Genomic DNA, 14343 nt, shown 5'->3' with positions numbered 1-14343 from the left:
TACAGGAAAAGGAGGGGGCGTAGACATCAGATGTGTGCCCCAATCTTTGTGTAGGGCCCGGTTTTCACCTCGAAGGAAAACCCTTAGTGGAACCGTGACCTAGGCCTTTGTGCCGAGGGTCACCGGAGAATAAGGTGAGGTGCCTTCGTGGCGCTCGGTGTGTGGTGTGACTCCCGCATCATGGGGTGAGGCCTTTGTGGCGTTGGTGTGCATCGAGCAACCACACCTCAAGGTGAGGCAATTTGTGATGTTCGGGAGAGCTAAGCCACCGCACCTCTCCAAGGGAGATTAGCACTTGCAAGAGTGTGAATTTCGGGATAAATCATCGTCTCCCGCGTGCCTCGGTTATCTCTATACCCGAGCTCTTTACTTATGCACTTTACTTTGTGATAGCCATCGTGCTTGAAGTTATATATCTTGCTATCACATAGTTGCTTGTATTGCTTAGCATAAGTTGTTGGTGCATATATGTGAACCATAGTATATAGGTTTTGGGCTTGACAAAGTAAATGCTAGTTTATTCCGCATTTGTTAAGCCCATCTCTTAAAAGTTCTAAACCGTCTATTCACCCCCTCTAGGCGACATCCGTGTCCTTTCAGGCCCCTGCTGGATGCGTTCTTCATCTGACCGAAGTGATAAGTTCCGGAAGGCTCCGCTGGCGAATGTAACAATGCACGTTATATGCCTGGAGTTTGTTAGATCATGTGATATTCGATCGTGCGCACCCATGCTTTTATTCTGACCGTTTTGTTCTGGAGGGAGCGGAGTGAAGCTCTGCTTTGTGTTGCCATCAGATGACATTTTGGTCCATGGTAAAATCATAAGCGGAGAATATCATGAAGCATGGATTGGAGGACTAGCAATGGAGGTTCGAGTCCCTGTGATGTTGAGGGACTTGCTTGGTGTTCTGGTTTTTGTAGCAGCAGTATGCAAGTGGAGGCGGCAGCACATGTGAAGTTGAGAGTCTTACCTTTCAGGGTGAAAATTCAAGGTTTGACCTTAATTGGTTGTGCGTGACAATTGCCTTGTTGAAGGCATTGTTTTAAGAGCGGGGACTATCTTCCGGTTGAAAACCTAAGATCTTTTGATCGGGCGATGATGACATGTGTGCACTGTTCCCTTTTTTGGAGGTGTCGCTATTGGAGACCATGAAGTTCAGATGTTGTCTTGGTGGGGGATGTATTGTTGTTGTTAGGGTTGTATACCGTAGCGGGACTTTTTGTTCTTATTTTTTATTTTTGTTGTTGTGTGCATCCGTACTGCCGTTAGGGTATTGCATTGTTGTAGAGGCTAGGTGTAATTAGTATCTTTCGATATTAATATATTATCTTTATCGAAAAATGGCAACAAACCACACATGTCACTCCGTCACACGTCAAGAACTCTGCGTTCATTGCGAAGAACAAAAGTTTGGGCTCATTTCTATGTAAACACTCCACACTAAGCTATAGGTACTATGGCCTAGGACAATTTAGCCAAAGACCCTAAAACCTAAGCTCAAAAGATTTTGGATTTTTTTTTGAGTTTAGATGAGATAAAAGGTTGAGCACTAGAATACTTATCCTTTTCACCAACATTGGATGCCCACTCTTGATACCACGTTCTTTCATGCAATGAACATTGTTTCACAAAGGACCATAAACCTAAAAAATATCCAATGTTCGTTAAAACTATTTTTTTCTTTTATGTAGGCCGCCAACACCGGTCACTCTTCTCTTGGACTTAAACCTAAATCATTCACACACATTATTCATTTAGGGTCCAATATATATTTGAGTGCCCATGCCGCCATGGGTGTGTGTGTGGGGGGTGGGGGGAGGGGAGGGGGTAAATAAATGATTCACATGGATGACATTTCACATATAATATCAAAATATATCGATGTATATATTTAAAACTTGCCAATTAACCGGGATTTTGGAAGAATTCCGATATCCGCCACGTATGGTGCCATTGCATTCTCACAAGATTTTGGACATGACTTAAGGAGTATTCGCCCTCGATGAAACATGTTAGTCGGGTTCCAAATGGTTTGAACGACTTTTTTACCACTGACGTCAAACCAAATTTTGCAAGGTCCTAAGGCTAGGTAATAGAAAAAAAGCTGGTAAAATTGGCATCACTCTCTTCACTCCACACATGACTCGAATAAGACCGTTGCCAAGCATAAGGAAAGCTTTCGACGGCTTCATACACTGTTGCCGACGTTGATATCTTTATGGAAGTAATAATAGTATTACACTCAATTAGGCGAAAAATCCTCCTAGGAAGCATTATTTCACTTTCATTTTGAAAGTGTGAGCTACAAGGTCCACGGAGCACCGGATAAGATTTTGAAAGTCGTCTAAGAACATAACAAAAAGCATCTCCAAGAATATTAAAGTGCCTCTAAAAAATGATATTAAAGTGAACCTAAAGTCCAGTTTCCGTGTAAAATTAACTAAAGTCCAGCATTACTATATTGCTAAACATAGGCATCTCTGAGCTAAACTTAGGCTTTAGTATTTATGTTTCCCAAGAAACTTTCTCAGCTCGAGCAACAGTGGAGTGCGTTGCAAGAAACACAAAAGAACAAAAGAGGGGAGAGAGAAAAGAAAAGAACTAAATAAAGAAAAAACAAAAAACAGGAGAGATGTGATGAGCCCTGGAGAAGCCACCGCACCCGGCCGTTGCTTTTGTATGCTGCGTGTCCGCGCCCAGGACACTTGTCTTCTCCCCATAAACACACCAGCAAGCACACCCAAGAAACCACATGGAAAGCAGGGAGGAGGAGAAGGAGCAACAAGTCTAGAGCGAGAAGCAGAGTACTGTGGAAGCCGCCTCCATTTCCCCCCTTCTCCTTGCCTAGTTTCCCCGGCGCTTCTTAACCATCCCCGCCGCACAAGGAGGGACACCGGCTGAAGCTCCAAGCACCCGGCCGCCGAATCGATAGCCGCGAGGTACGCATCACCACTCTACTCCTTGTTTGGGAAAAGATACCCATGCGCTTTCTTGATTTGTGTATACTTGGTCCCTAAGTTTTTGCAGTTCTTGGTTACTAGTTTCCAAATCCGGGCTTGTGATTAGCAGTTCAGTTATTAATTGTTTGATATGGGCTGCGATTTTCATCGGATGCTTTCGCTTCCGTGCTAGTGCTAGCGGTTTTCGAACTGTGAGTTCTGTTTGCTGCATTCCTATACAAGTATAAATCATTCTTGAAGCAACTGTGGTCTGTGGGACTTGGGAGTAAGGTTGCGGGGGGAGGAACTTGCGCTGTTCTTTTGTTTGGCTCGTGGTGTTCTAGTGTTTCTTACCTTGAACAAGTCCAAGTGAGTGTAATTTTGGATCTTGTTTTCGAGTTTGCAAGGATGAGATGATTGTGCTTGGAACAAGCACATGCTTTTCTTTTGTATTTTTTGTATGCTCGTTTATAGATCCTCGTTCTCCTCCTTTCTTTGATCCTTTGACCCGATGCGATGAGTGAAAAGCAAAAGCTGAAATTTCTCTGAACTTTTTATTAGCTCGCGTCACCCACTGCTGATCTGATAAAGAACAATTTGTTTGACCATTTCAGAGACAAGTTGCTCTCATCTTGGCTGCTAGCGCTCAAGAGCAAGGCCATGGACAACTGCACCGACCAGAACCTTGCACCGAGGGGCACTGGATTCTTCAGGGCCCCTGGCCTGTTTGTGAGGCTAAGCAACAAAGGCCTAAATGCAGTAGACCCTGACTCAGTCTGGAGCCCAACCTCGCCTCTGGATTTCAAGAATCTGCCATCAAACACTGTGAACACCAATCTTAAGGCCTCAGGGTTACAAGGTATTGAAGCTGATCTGAAGCTCAGAACTTGCTCTCCCAGAGTTGGTCTCGGTCTCGTCGATGCCCTCACAGCCAACGAGAGCTCGTTGCACTTTGGGGGCAAGAACTCCTTTCTTGAATCCATTAGACCATTTCTTGAGCTTGCGTTGCCAAAGGTGGCTACCGATGCATCTGGTCAGAAGACCGGTTCGACTGGTGCCGCCATGAACGGGGTTACAGGCTTTGCTCAGTGTGAAGACGAAGAGTACACCTGCGTGATCCAGCATGGCCCGAACCCGAGGACGACGCACATTCTCGGAGGCGAGACAGTGGAGGTGTCCAAGGGTGTTCGTTCCAACAGGCCAATTTTCAGCATTGAGCCTATCAGCGAGCAGTCATGGCCGTCGATGCCAGCTGATGGTGTCACTTCTGGTTTGTGCTCCTACTGCAGGAGGAGGCTGCGACAGGACAGGGACATGTACATGTATATGTGAGTACTGAACTTACTGCTTGCATCTGTTAACATCTGCTGATGTTGTGTTCAGTTCTTGAGCTTTGTGTTTCTTCTTGGAATGCAGGGGCGAGAAGGCGTTCTGCAGCAACGAGTGCAGGAAGTGCTGCATTGAGGAGGAGATCGAGGAGGTGGAGGAGCTTATGATGCTGGATTCTGGCAATTGTGCTGCTCTGAATTGATCAAGATTCGCTGGTGGTGGCAGGGTACCGTTGCCCACAAGCGTCTGCTCTTGTTTTTGGTTTCAAACTAGTAGGGCTCAGTAGGGAAGGAGAAAAACGCTTCTCATTCTAGTTTTTTTCTGAATGGAGGAGAGGTTTTGAGTTAGCCAGTGTCTGCCATAGTGCAATGGCTAGACCATTTTCATGGGTATTTGGGGTTGACTTTTGGCTGTAACACTAGAAATGCTCAAATATCGATGTGTTACCAAAAACACCAATTATATTACCCTCTTATATTATATATTCCACCTAGCCTTAATATTTTAAATTTCGAAATACTGCTAACTCTTTGATTAACGACTGTAAACTGTTCATTTTTACACTAACCTAGCTGATGCTCGCACAACGGGTAACTGTTACTACTACTCACTGGTTACTCAGGAAAAGTTAAAAGAGAAACTATGATGCTCTGGTGGATTGTCAGAGGCACTAACTACTACAGTCGCAGTGCAATTATCAGCTTTGCCATTCATTGTGCTGTAGCTTGCAGCTGCAGAGAGGCCCCTGTCGAGCTACAGTAGCATGTCGCATCAACGCAAGGACGCAGGTAGGCAAACCTAAGCATTGGACAGTACGGGTGCTATAGGCGAAACGCCAAGGGTATCCAATGCAGGATGTCTTGATTTCTTGCAACCTCTTCAGGCGATCCTTTTCTTTTCTGGATGGTTCTTTTCAGGGTTTTTCTCGGGGAAGAACAATTTGTAGCGAAGAAACGGGCAAGACGATTAAATCAAACCGCTCGTCCTACTCAATCATCCAACGCACCTACATCCCTGTCAATTTAACAAACACTGTCTGCCTTGTGTTTTACAGATAGCTTGCACTAGTTTGACTAGATCTTTTTGGTATAACAGGAGAGGTCCTGAAGGACCTAGGACTTCATTTCTTCGGCGGTGGAGTACATTTTACAGATAAGGTCTAAAGGAAACAGGAAAATTACAAGCTGGCCCTTACAAATTGCACTGAGAACCTTGAAATAAAACCAGAAAAAGCGATTAGGTCCAGCTCCTTCACCTCGCCGGAGTCAACCTCTACGCCGCCGGGACGAGACCACTTGGGCGTAGAGGTGGGAGCCAACTCCGACGAAACTGGAGAGCCTCCGAGCTGGCAGGAACGCCTGACGGAGGTTGCTGCTGCCTTGAGGACGGCCTATCGCCGTCACACGAGGGTGGAGGGGCCGCCCTTCGGCCATGAAATACGACGACAGAGGTGCCGTGGTAGTCCTCCGATGGAGGGGCTGCCTTTCAGCCATGGGATACGGCGACAATGGCGCCGTGGAGAACCTCCGAGAAGAAGCCGACGAGCTTCCCTGCTGCAGATGCGACGACCAGTCGAAGACAACAAGCAACAACTCCTCCCTCTCGCCACCCTGATGAGGAAGAAGAAGAAGCTTGTCGCTGTACCTCTGGCCACCCATTCCGCCAGTAACAACCTTATTTACGGAGATCTTCGTCTCCCCCCACCGCCACATCTCCGGCTTCGGCCACCGGAGCTCGACGAGGTAGAGAAGGAGAACAAGCCAGTGCCAGATCCGGCCGACGAGATCTGCCACTTCCCTCTCGGCATCAACGCCATACACCATATAGGAACAAACACTAAACCTAAATCTACACCTAACTACTCCGGCGCCATCTCCCCTCCAACTCTGGCCGGCTACTCCGGCGGAGAGGAAGGGGGAGTGGCTCGGTGAGAAAGTGGAGGGGCTCAGCGGAACAAGAGCGAGATGAGGGGAGAATGCGTTTGACTAGATCGATGCAGCTAGCATCCAGGCACTATCAAGCTGATAGATTGTAGCCCCTCACGTATGTACAAACAGTCTCATCCATTGGGGGTATTACAGATAATTCGTACAAAAATCACTGTTTTACTCGTGATAGCTTTTTTCGTAGTACTTGCGTCATGTTGTGGTTGTGAAATCCACTCCTGTGACCTGTCCTGTTCCAAAAGTGACGCTATTGCAATCCCACTGCACTCTCACATATGTAAAGTGATATATCGATCTATTAAAAATTGAATAATGGAAGTGTGGCTCAAACATAAAACTCTCTATATCTCTCTACACATTAGTTTTTATTACCAGTGGCTTCTAACTAAGCGCCCGAGTGCTCACATTTCCCTTGTCACCGTTGCTTTTTAATTTTGTGGCGGGTGTTTTCACTCATATGCTTGTTAAAGCGGCTCAACAAAACTTCATTTCTGGTCTTCTTCACATTTTTAGGCCAGGTGGGGTCTTTGGCCTCCAGTACGCGGATGATACTTTGATTTTCCTTAAAAATGACATATAACAAGTCCACAACCTGAAGTGGATCCTGGCTCTTTTTGTGCAAATCTCTGGTATGAGGATCAATTTTAATAAAAGTGACTTAATTCCAATCAATGTATCTTTGGATGATAGTAATGTCCTTGCTCAAGTTTTTGGGTGCAAAATTAGTGAGTTGCCTATAAAATATCTTGGTGTGCCTTTGCATTTTGATAGACTGAGGAAAGAGGATCTCCAACCAATTATTGATGCAATTATTAAAAGAATTGTTGGTTGGAGAGGCAAACTTTTATCTCATGCCAGCAGACTGATTTTAATCAGGTCTTGTCTTGCAAGCATTCAGGTGTATTTGTTGTCTATTTTAAAGTTCCCCAAATAGGCTATTAAAGCCATTAATTCTCAGATGGCTCACTGCCTCTGGGATAATTATGAGGGGCATCATAAGTACCACCTGGCAAATTGGGAGCTGGTAAGCATGAAACAAGACTTTGGTGGTTTAGGTGTTCCCAATATTAGAGATCTAAATATTTCTTTGTTAAGCTCCTAGATAAAAATGTATAACTTGGATGATCATAATACAAGTATAATACACAAAATCCAAACATCTTTGCGTGTAGGGATTCACATGCCTCTCCTTTTTAGAAAGGGGTGTTGTGAGCGTTTAAGGCTGCCAAGTTTGGATATCAGTGGTTGGTTGGTAATGGGAGAAGTGTGAAATTCTGGGAGGATCAGTGGTTTGGAGGCACTAGCCTTGCTATTCACTTCTGCGAACTATACTTTATTTGCAATGAACAAAATAAGACAATTAGTGATATTTGGGTTGATGAAGAGCTTAAACTCTCCTTTAGGAGAAACTTTAATCAAAAAATGGTGGGGATGTGGGAAGATTTGGTAACAATTGAACAAGACCCGAGGCTGTCTCAAGAGTCTGGAAATTGAATAGTTCAGGGGTCTACAGTTCACTGTCTTTATATGTTGTGATCAATTTCAGGGGGATTACCCCGGTTTTTGTTCCATCTGTTTGGAAGTTAAATGTGCCTCCTAGGGTACACGTTTTTCTTAAGCTGTTGTCCCATAATAAACTGCTTACTAGAGATAACTTATCTAAACGACAGGAGGTAAGATGTCTCTTTTGTGCTGAAAATGAAAGTGTAGAACACTTATGTTTCTCTTGTGATATTGTCAATTTGGTTTGGCGGGAGATTGCTGTCATTACTAAAAATCGTATAAATTGCGCTATTAATATGATGACTTCTGCTGTTATGTGAAATTCTTGGAAGATGAGAAATGAAATATATTTTGATAGACTAATATGGAGTGGTTTACAAATTGTTTGGAGAAGGATTGCATAATTGCTCCGAAAGTGGGTGCCATTGTGTCCTCCCCAAGCAGGAGCTTTGCTAGAAGTGTGGGTCATGACGCTGGACTTAAGAGCCTCCGAAACTCCCCGGCTAAGACGGTGCTGAAGCAGAGCCTCCGAAACTCCCCGGCTAAGACGGCGCTGAAGCGGAGGAAGATGCTGGAGGGACCTAGGGCATGGGCTGAGATCCGCATGAAGTTCTGATTCTTAGTTTATTCCATATAGCTGCTGTGTGAGTAGTAGTTTGTTTTCCTGGAGACTGTAAATTTCTTTAGAAATTGTAATATCTGGAATGCTGAGAACTCTGTGAACTTGGTTTCGTTTCTTTGAAATGAAATGGGGCAGAGACGCCTTTGATCTAAAACCATTTCCCTCCACCAGGGTATGCGCCTGACTGCTCACATTTTCCTTGTTATTGGCTTGGTTTTGTGTGAACTTGTGCGACCACACTTCGAGACGGTTACATTTGACACAGAAAAAGATACGACACAAACACAACCCAATGAAGCATAAGAAATGAACGGCAGCAGAGAATACAATTAGATTGTCTAATGATCTTCCTGATGGTGCATCTCAACTGCTGGAGAACATAGAACTTCAAGGAATGCGCATTTGGCGCCCATAAAACTTCAAGGAATGCGCATTTGGCGCCCATTGCAGAAGGGTAGAGTTATTATCTTCCTGATGATGCATATCAGCTGCTGGAGCGCATCAACTTCAAGGAATGCGCATACGGCAACCATTGCAGAACGTAGAATCCTTTCAATGTTCCACTACTTTAAATCTGTCGGGTGTTGTATGACTTGCAACTCAGGCACTTGTGGGCAATCAAGTTGAAATGCACCTCCGATATTGCCCCACAATCATTGCATAATATGCGAACCTACAATCAGAGAAGTTGATAAGCAGCGGCGAACAAACTTAGCCTTCAGTTAGAAGTATGTAGCACTGAGATCGGTTATTAGTTCTCCAAGATTGCTCTAGTAAGAGTAAGCACAATACCATTTTATCATCCCAGGAGTCTGACAGTCTTGCTAGTTCCATGTCCAGTCTCTCCCATGCCTTTGACATGTCACATACTGACTTGGAGCAGAGCGGGCATACGAATCTGAATTTCATTTTCAGACATGTCAGCTGCCATAAGCCTAGCACTAAATGTGATAAACTATTATATACAGAAGGTCATATTAAGCTTACTGGCAGTGCTCCTCCATTTCTTTCAAGCAGTTCTCATGAATTGTATGACCACACGGCAAGACAGACACACCGTTTGTTGAATCAAACAAATACTGAAAATCATGACAGGATCAGCCAGAAGATAAATTTAAGTCAGAGCTTAAGTTTTCCATCAAGGGAATAACAGATCAAAAAGAGCCACTAAACACCAACCTCAAAGCAGATTGGACAGTCATGATGCATTGCTCCTTCAACACATGCATGGCTGTTCTTCAACACTGTAGAATAACAGCATCCTGCATGATATATAAACAAACAATGGATAAACCAATTGAACAAAACGAATAAAGTGAATATAGTTATACAGAAGTAGTTCGTAAGCGTAAATATAATATAAATCCAATTAAAGCAAGTTCTTTTAAAATAACAACAGCAAACAGTACAATATACACCATAGGGTATTAGTGTGGTTCAGAATGATAAATACTTGAGAAATATACTTGTAATAATTGCAGAATTTCGAGTTAAAAGTTCTATTGAACATTATTCACCTAGTAATCTACAACTTACAACAGATATGGAAAATGTCTGAAAAAATAAAAAATATTTCCTATTTTCTAACACAAATCACATACACGTCTTGCAACATGGTGTAACAACACATGAGGCCTAAGAAGAAAATGGTCTGTACAAACAAGTTGCAGCAAGCCTCCTAAATGGCATCATATTAGTATACTACATAAATACACTACAAGAATGAATTTTAATAAAAAGAGTGCCAAAGATACGCACCACATTTTGAGCAGTGAAAGAAATTCTCCCTGCCACCAATTCTGTAGAGGATAGAGTCAAATTCAAGTACAACTTTAAATAAATACTTTGTCTCAAAGAAATCAGATCATACCACTCAAGATTGAAATTCACATTTAAACATTGCATACCTACATATTCCACAACCATGGCAGTGATACTGCTGTTTTGAGATCTGAAATCACAAAGTCTTAGCATGGGCATACTCCTACATATACCTTGATAAACTAGACAAGATAATATGTAGGCTCATCCTGCTTACATCATCATCAAAGAGCTTGCACACTTCACAGAAATACTTTCCCATACATACACCACAGCTGATACATATTTGCCCCACCTGGCAACAGACAAGTAAAAGGCAGCATGATGACACTAGACATGAAAAATATTACTTTTACGAGGCAATGACAATCGTTCAGTCACAAACCTCTTGTTCAGTACCACATAATGAGCATATGACCTGCTTACAGATAGATAACTAAGTCAGTATGACCGTAATAATAACCCGGGCTGCAAAGTATTGGTAGACCTAGTGATGAGACTAACCTGTTGCACTTCATGACGTGAAAGTTCATGCCGCCTAATCACATCAGTTTTAATCGAATTCTGTTAACACATAGTACATTAGTTCTCCACATTTCCAAACCTTATTCTAGAAAAAAATAGACACTAAAACAGCAATTGGAAATGTAAGTCGTTTATGAACAACCATATATTATGCAATATAAAGTCCCTTAAAAAATGCAATATAAACCGAAGATCCAAAATAACACCAAGAAATAGAACAAGAGTTGACTATATAAATTATCAACCGTAAATGTCAATTGTGACGTACCACGTGATATTACATCACCTAATCTAGTGTCAATATGCATATATAATGTCCCTAATAGTAATAGGGTCCCTTGTATCAGCACTTAACAGGTACTACATCAGATGAAAAATTTCAAAATAAAACTGCAACTGACTGATTACAGATTTTGGTCAGAATTCCATATGTGCAGCAACCGTGCACAAATCATAATGAGCAGCAGACTGCATAGATCAATCTAGTGGTCCATAAAAAAATAGAGTATCCTCTGACAACCAAAGTAATCTCATATCTTTCTATATCATACTCAACTATGGAAGAACTGACTGTAATTCCCAATATAGAACATTTCTACATTGACCATTTCTTCTAGGCTTGGAGAAACACCGTATTCAGTGGCGGTAAAGCATGAGTCACCCGTTTCAGCCCTATCAACTATCTTATTAAAAACATGGTCCCGCTATTTTTCTAGAAGTACACTTGGTAAGATTCAAATTGCATTATTAACAACTGTCAAATCAAACTCCGTCTAAGAGTGGTCCATCGATTCTAGTGTCCAATATCAAAATCATTGAGAATATCAATGTAAAATTAAAAATACAAATATTGCTCCTCCAGATTGTACCTTTGATTCATTGTGGCAGTGCCGGCAATCAAAAACCTCGTTGCAGCATGGTGCACGAATGCGGCATCTCCTTCGGTAATGTGCACACCTGTATCAGGACATACTTGTTAAGTTCGTATTGTAAGAGTTTGTCAAGAAAACGCTGATATGATGTGATCTTATATGAAAATAAGATAACACAGAGCTAACAGAGGGGCATACCCATACTGCATTAATCCCTTCTCCAACCTCTCATAATCATCAGGGCTAGAACCTTTGACCCTGGATGTGTCCTTTCCATCAACTAAAGGGCCTTGGGGAAATATCTCCACATTTAGCTTATCCTTCGCATGTTGAGCAGCAACAGACTCGAGTTGCACAGCAGCCATGTAGGCTGATTTATGCCGCTAAAGCTATCACGCTGGAAACACAACACAACTACCTGCAAGTTTTATGCATTTAGCAGGATGGCTCTCAATATAGAGTGCAGTCACAGCTCCAAAAAAGGAGGAAACCACTGCATGCATTTCTTGTTGTTGTATACTGCTGACGACCAAGTATATGAACAAAACAAGACCAAAGCAACACCGAACAGCTTCCAATCAGCAAAATCCCACACTTTGTTGACCAAACAACCAAGGCTTGAATAGATTAGCTGGACAGTGAGCTGTGAAAGAACAAATTACGCAATTGATATCCATCGAGAGAAGAATCTCCAAGCAATTCGTACACAGTGATCCTTCTGCGTCGATTTTACCGTGGTGCTGGCTCCCGTTCTCTGGCAAGAGGAACACGTAATAGAATCAAATGCGAGGAAACAAAAGGTGAAAGGGATGGGACGGTTTTATGACAAGGATTTGATGTGTTTGCTAGTGGAACTGAAAGGTTCCTTAATACGTCAGATTGCAAGGAAGCCTACCTCCCAGCAGTCACCGGCTTCATCTTCAACAGAAGAAACTTGTCTGAACTTTGGTTCAAAACCGTGGCATTTCCGTAAATAAACTAAACTTCGTCTAATTCTCCAATCAAGAACATCTTGAGAGATCCAGCGTCCTACATATGACTTCAATGGCTTGTACCTGAAATGTAACCTATCTATACTTTCCTACTTAACAGGGATCGTCTTGATAACTAGTGAGGCAAGACCATCAAGAGAACCTGCATAAGAGAAATTACTTTCCCCCCAAAACTCTGCCAACTGCCGCGAAGTAAAGAAAATAAGTAACCAGTGTTGCACGCAGCAAGTAGTGGTAATTGCTGCGTTCCCAATATCCTGTCAGTAGCTAGCAGCAATGACGCCTGAATGAAATTGTTCAGATGATGGGCATTCCCCCCATCCTTGTTTCTTCGGAGAATAATTGATTTTGATTGGTGAAAGAACATCGTTTATGCCTTTGGTGCAAGGAAAATTGAACTAGGAACCAAAACCAGGGAACCGTTTCAGGTACAAGGAGAGGAAGTGTCCCAGTGTCCATAGCAGTTTGGATTAGTCGGAAAAGCACAGGAAGTGATGAAGGATAAGTTGTGAACTCAACCTAAGAACTGATGATGTATGAGCAGGGATCTAGAAATTGTAGAGGGAAATTTCCTGCAATAACATGAGTCTATTGGCACAGCAAATGCCTCCTCATCGTGCGATATATATGTATATGAATCACTGATACGCTTACTGCGACAATTATCCCCACACGTCCAAACAGTACAAGCCAGCAAGTAAAACCGAGCAAACATCATACCGCATTACTGCCTAGAAGGGGAAAGAATACCCAAACCACGGGACAGTCACTCAAAAATTAATCAAATACATGCAGCACCTGAATTGAATTGAATTGTTGGAGACGGACTTTTAACTAAATTAAAACATCAAACAGTATTCTACGACGAGGCTTAAAGCGAATCAGAAAATCATTCATCACAGCGAAATCAAGCAATCGACCAACATGGCGAAAATCAAGCAGTTAGTCATAATCATCACATAGGTGCAGGCGCAAGCAATCCGAAGAAACCACACACTCGCACGCACACCTACACAGATCGAGCAAGCTAAATAAAGCTAGAACAGAAAACAAAATCAGAACCGCGAGGCGTGTGACGAACTTCCTAGCGCACACTGACTGCAGGACCGAATCAAGTTGGCAGGACGGCGCTGTCGCCTCGGCGAATCGAACCGCGGCTGGATCCTGGAGCGCGAGCGTGGATTGGGGAATCGGGAGCGGCTCGGGACGAAACCTGCGACAGGGGGTTGTGGCGTAGCAGCTGGATGTGATTCCGATTGGAAGCTGGAAGGGGAGGGTATTTAAACGGCCTCCGAGGACACACGGTTTCCAGAGGATTCCGGCGACCCGGACTCAGGTTTTGGCCTTATCTTCCTTGCTGCCTACGCTGGCCTGGGCTGGCCAACAAAAATATCTGGAAAAATGTCAAAATTAGAATCAATATAAAATACTTGTCTCGAAATGCCACGCATGCTCCGACCTCATCCACTGTAGTGCAGTTTAAAATAATTTTGTTTTGAGAAACACACTACAACGTAGACGTCACGCGCATACACGCACCCACATGAATGCATACACGCATACCCTACCTGTATGAGCACCTTTGCCAGCGAATTGGATCTTAAAATTAACGAAGTCGCCACAGGCGCCTCGCTGTTGATGAGAACATCGCCTTCCCACTGAATGAATATTCCACCACTTTATGAGACACACAAATGCCAAACTTGGGGTTTGAACTCTGGTGAGGAGGGGATACAACCACCCTCCTAACCACCCAACCTCAGATTGGTTCTCACAGTTTAAAATAATTATTC

The 14343-nt window shown here is 43.2% G+C and overlaps 2 protein-coding genes across 3 annotated transcripts; one reads left to right on the top strand and one right to left on the bottom strand.

The window, feature by feature from the left end:
• The first annotated feature begins 2794 nt into the window (after positions 1 to 2794).
• LOC124668627 (FCS-Like Zinc finger 10-like) lies at positions 2795 to 4663 on the top strand. Its single transcript, XM_047205733.1, has 3 exons — positions 2795 to 2940; positions 3555 to 4268; positions 4357 to 4663. Exons 2-3 carry the CDS (start codon positions 3601 to 3603, stop codon positions 4469 to 4471), a joined length of 783 nt encoding a protein of 260 aa, XP_047061689.1. The 5' UTR covers positions 2795 to 2940; positions 3555 to 3600; the 3' UTR covers positions 4472 to 4663.
• Positions 4664 to 8521: 3858 nt separating this feature from the next.
• Positions 8522 to 13804, bottom strand: LOC124667829 (probable E3 ubiquitin-protein ligase RZFP34). Of its 2 annotated transcripts, none has more exons than XM_047205072.1 (12): positions 12454 to 13804; positions 11757 to 12312; positions 11556 to 11643; positions 10666 to 10725; positions 10547 to 10582; positions 10379 to 10456; positions 10248 to 10291; positions 10099 to 10139; positions 9520 to 9602; positions 9328 to 9419; positions 9133 to 9238; positions 8522 to 9013 (listed from the first exon to the last, which is right to left on the bottom strand). In XM_047205072.1, exons 2-12 carry the CDS (start codon positions 11921 to 11923, stop codon positions 8909 to 8911), a joined length of 900 nt encoding a protein of 299 aa, XP_047061028.1. In that variant the 5' UTR covers positions 11924 to 12312; positions 12454 to 13804; the 3' UTR covers positions 8522 to 8908. The 2 variants fall into 2 exon arrangements, with proteins under 2 accessions (XP_047061028.1, XP_047061030.1); XM_047205074.1 differs by having other exon boundaries at positions 10547 to 10579; positions 12454 to 13802.
• Positions 13805 to 14343: the final 539 nt, after the last annotated feature.

The sequence above is a fragment of the Lolium rigidum genome, chromosome 6, assembly GCF_022539505.1.
Source record: "Lolium rigidum isolate FL_2022 chromosome 6, APGP_CSIRO_Lrig_0.1, whole genome shotgun sequence".
Taxonomy (NCBI): Eukaryota; Viridiplantae; Streptophyta; class Magnoliopsida; order Poales; family Poaceae; genus Lolium; species Lolium rigidum.
This window is presented reverse-complemented; position numbering and strand designations above follow the sequence as displayed.

Coding starts and splice junctions, on each gene's coding strand:
- LOC124668627 (XM_047205733.1), top strand. CDS start 3,601: ATGGACAACTGCACCGACCAGAACCTTGCACCGAGGGGCACTGGATTC. Junction 4,269..4,356: donor AGGGACATGTACATGTATAT/GTGAGTACTGAA, acceptor CTTGGAATGCAG/GGGCGAGAAGGCGTTCTGCA.
- LOC124667829 (XM_047205072.1), bottom strand. CDS start 11,923: ATGGCTGCTGTGCAACTCGAGTCTGTTGCTGCTCAACATGCGAAGGAT. Junction 10,457..10,546: donor TATGTGGTACTGAACAAGAG/GTTTGTGACTGA, acceptor GTCTGTTGCCAG/GTGGGGCAAATATGTATCAG. Junction 9,014..9,132: donor ACTCCTGGGATGATAAAATG/GTATTGTGCTTA, acceptor CTCTGATTGTAG/GTTCGCATATTATGCAATGA.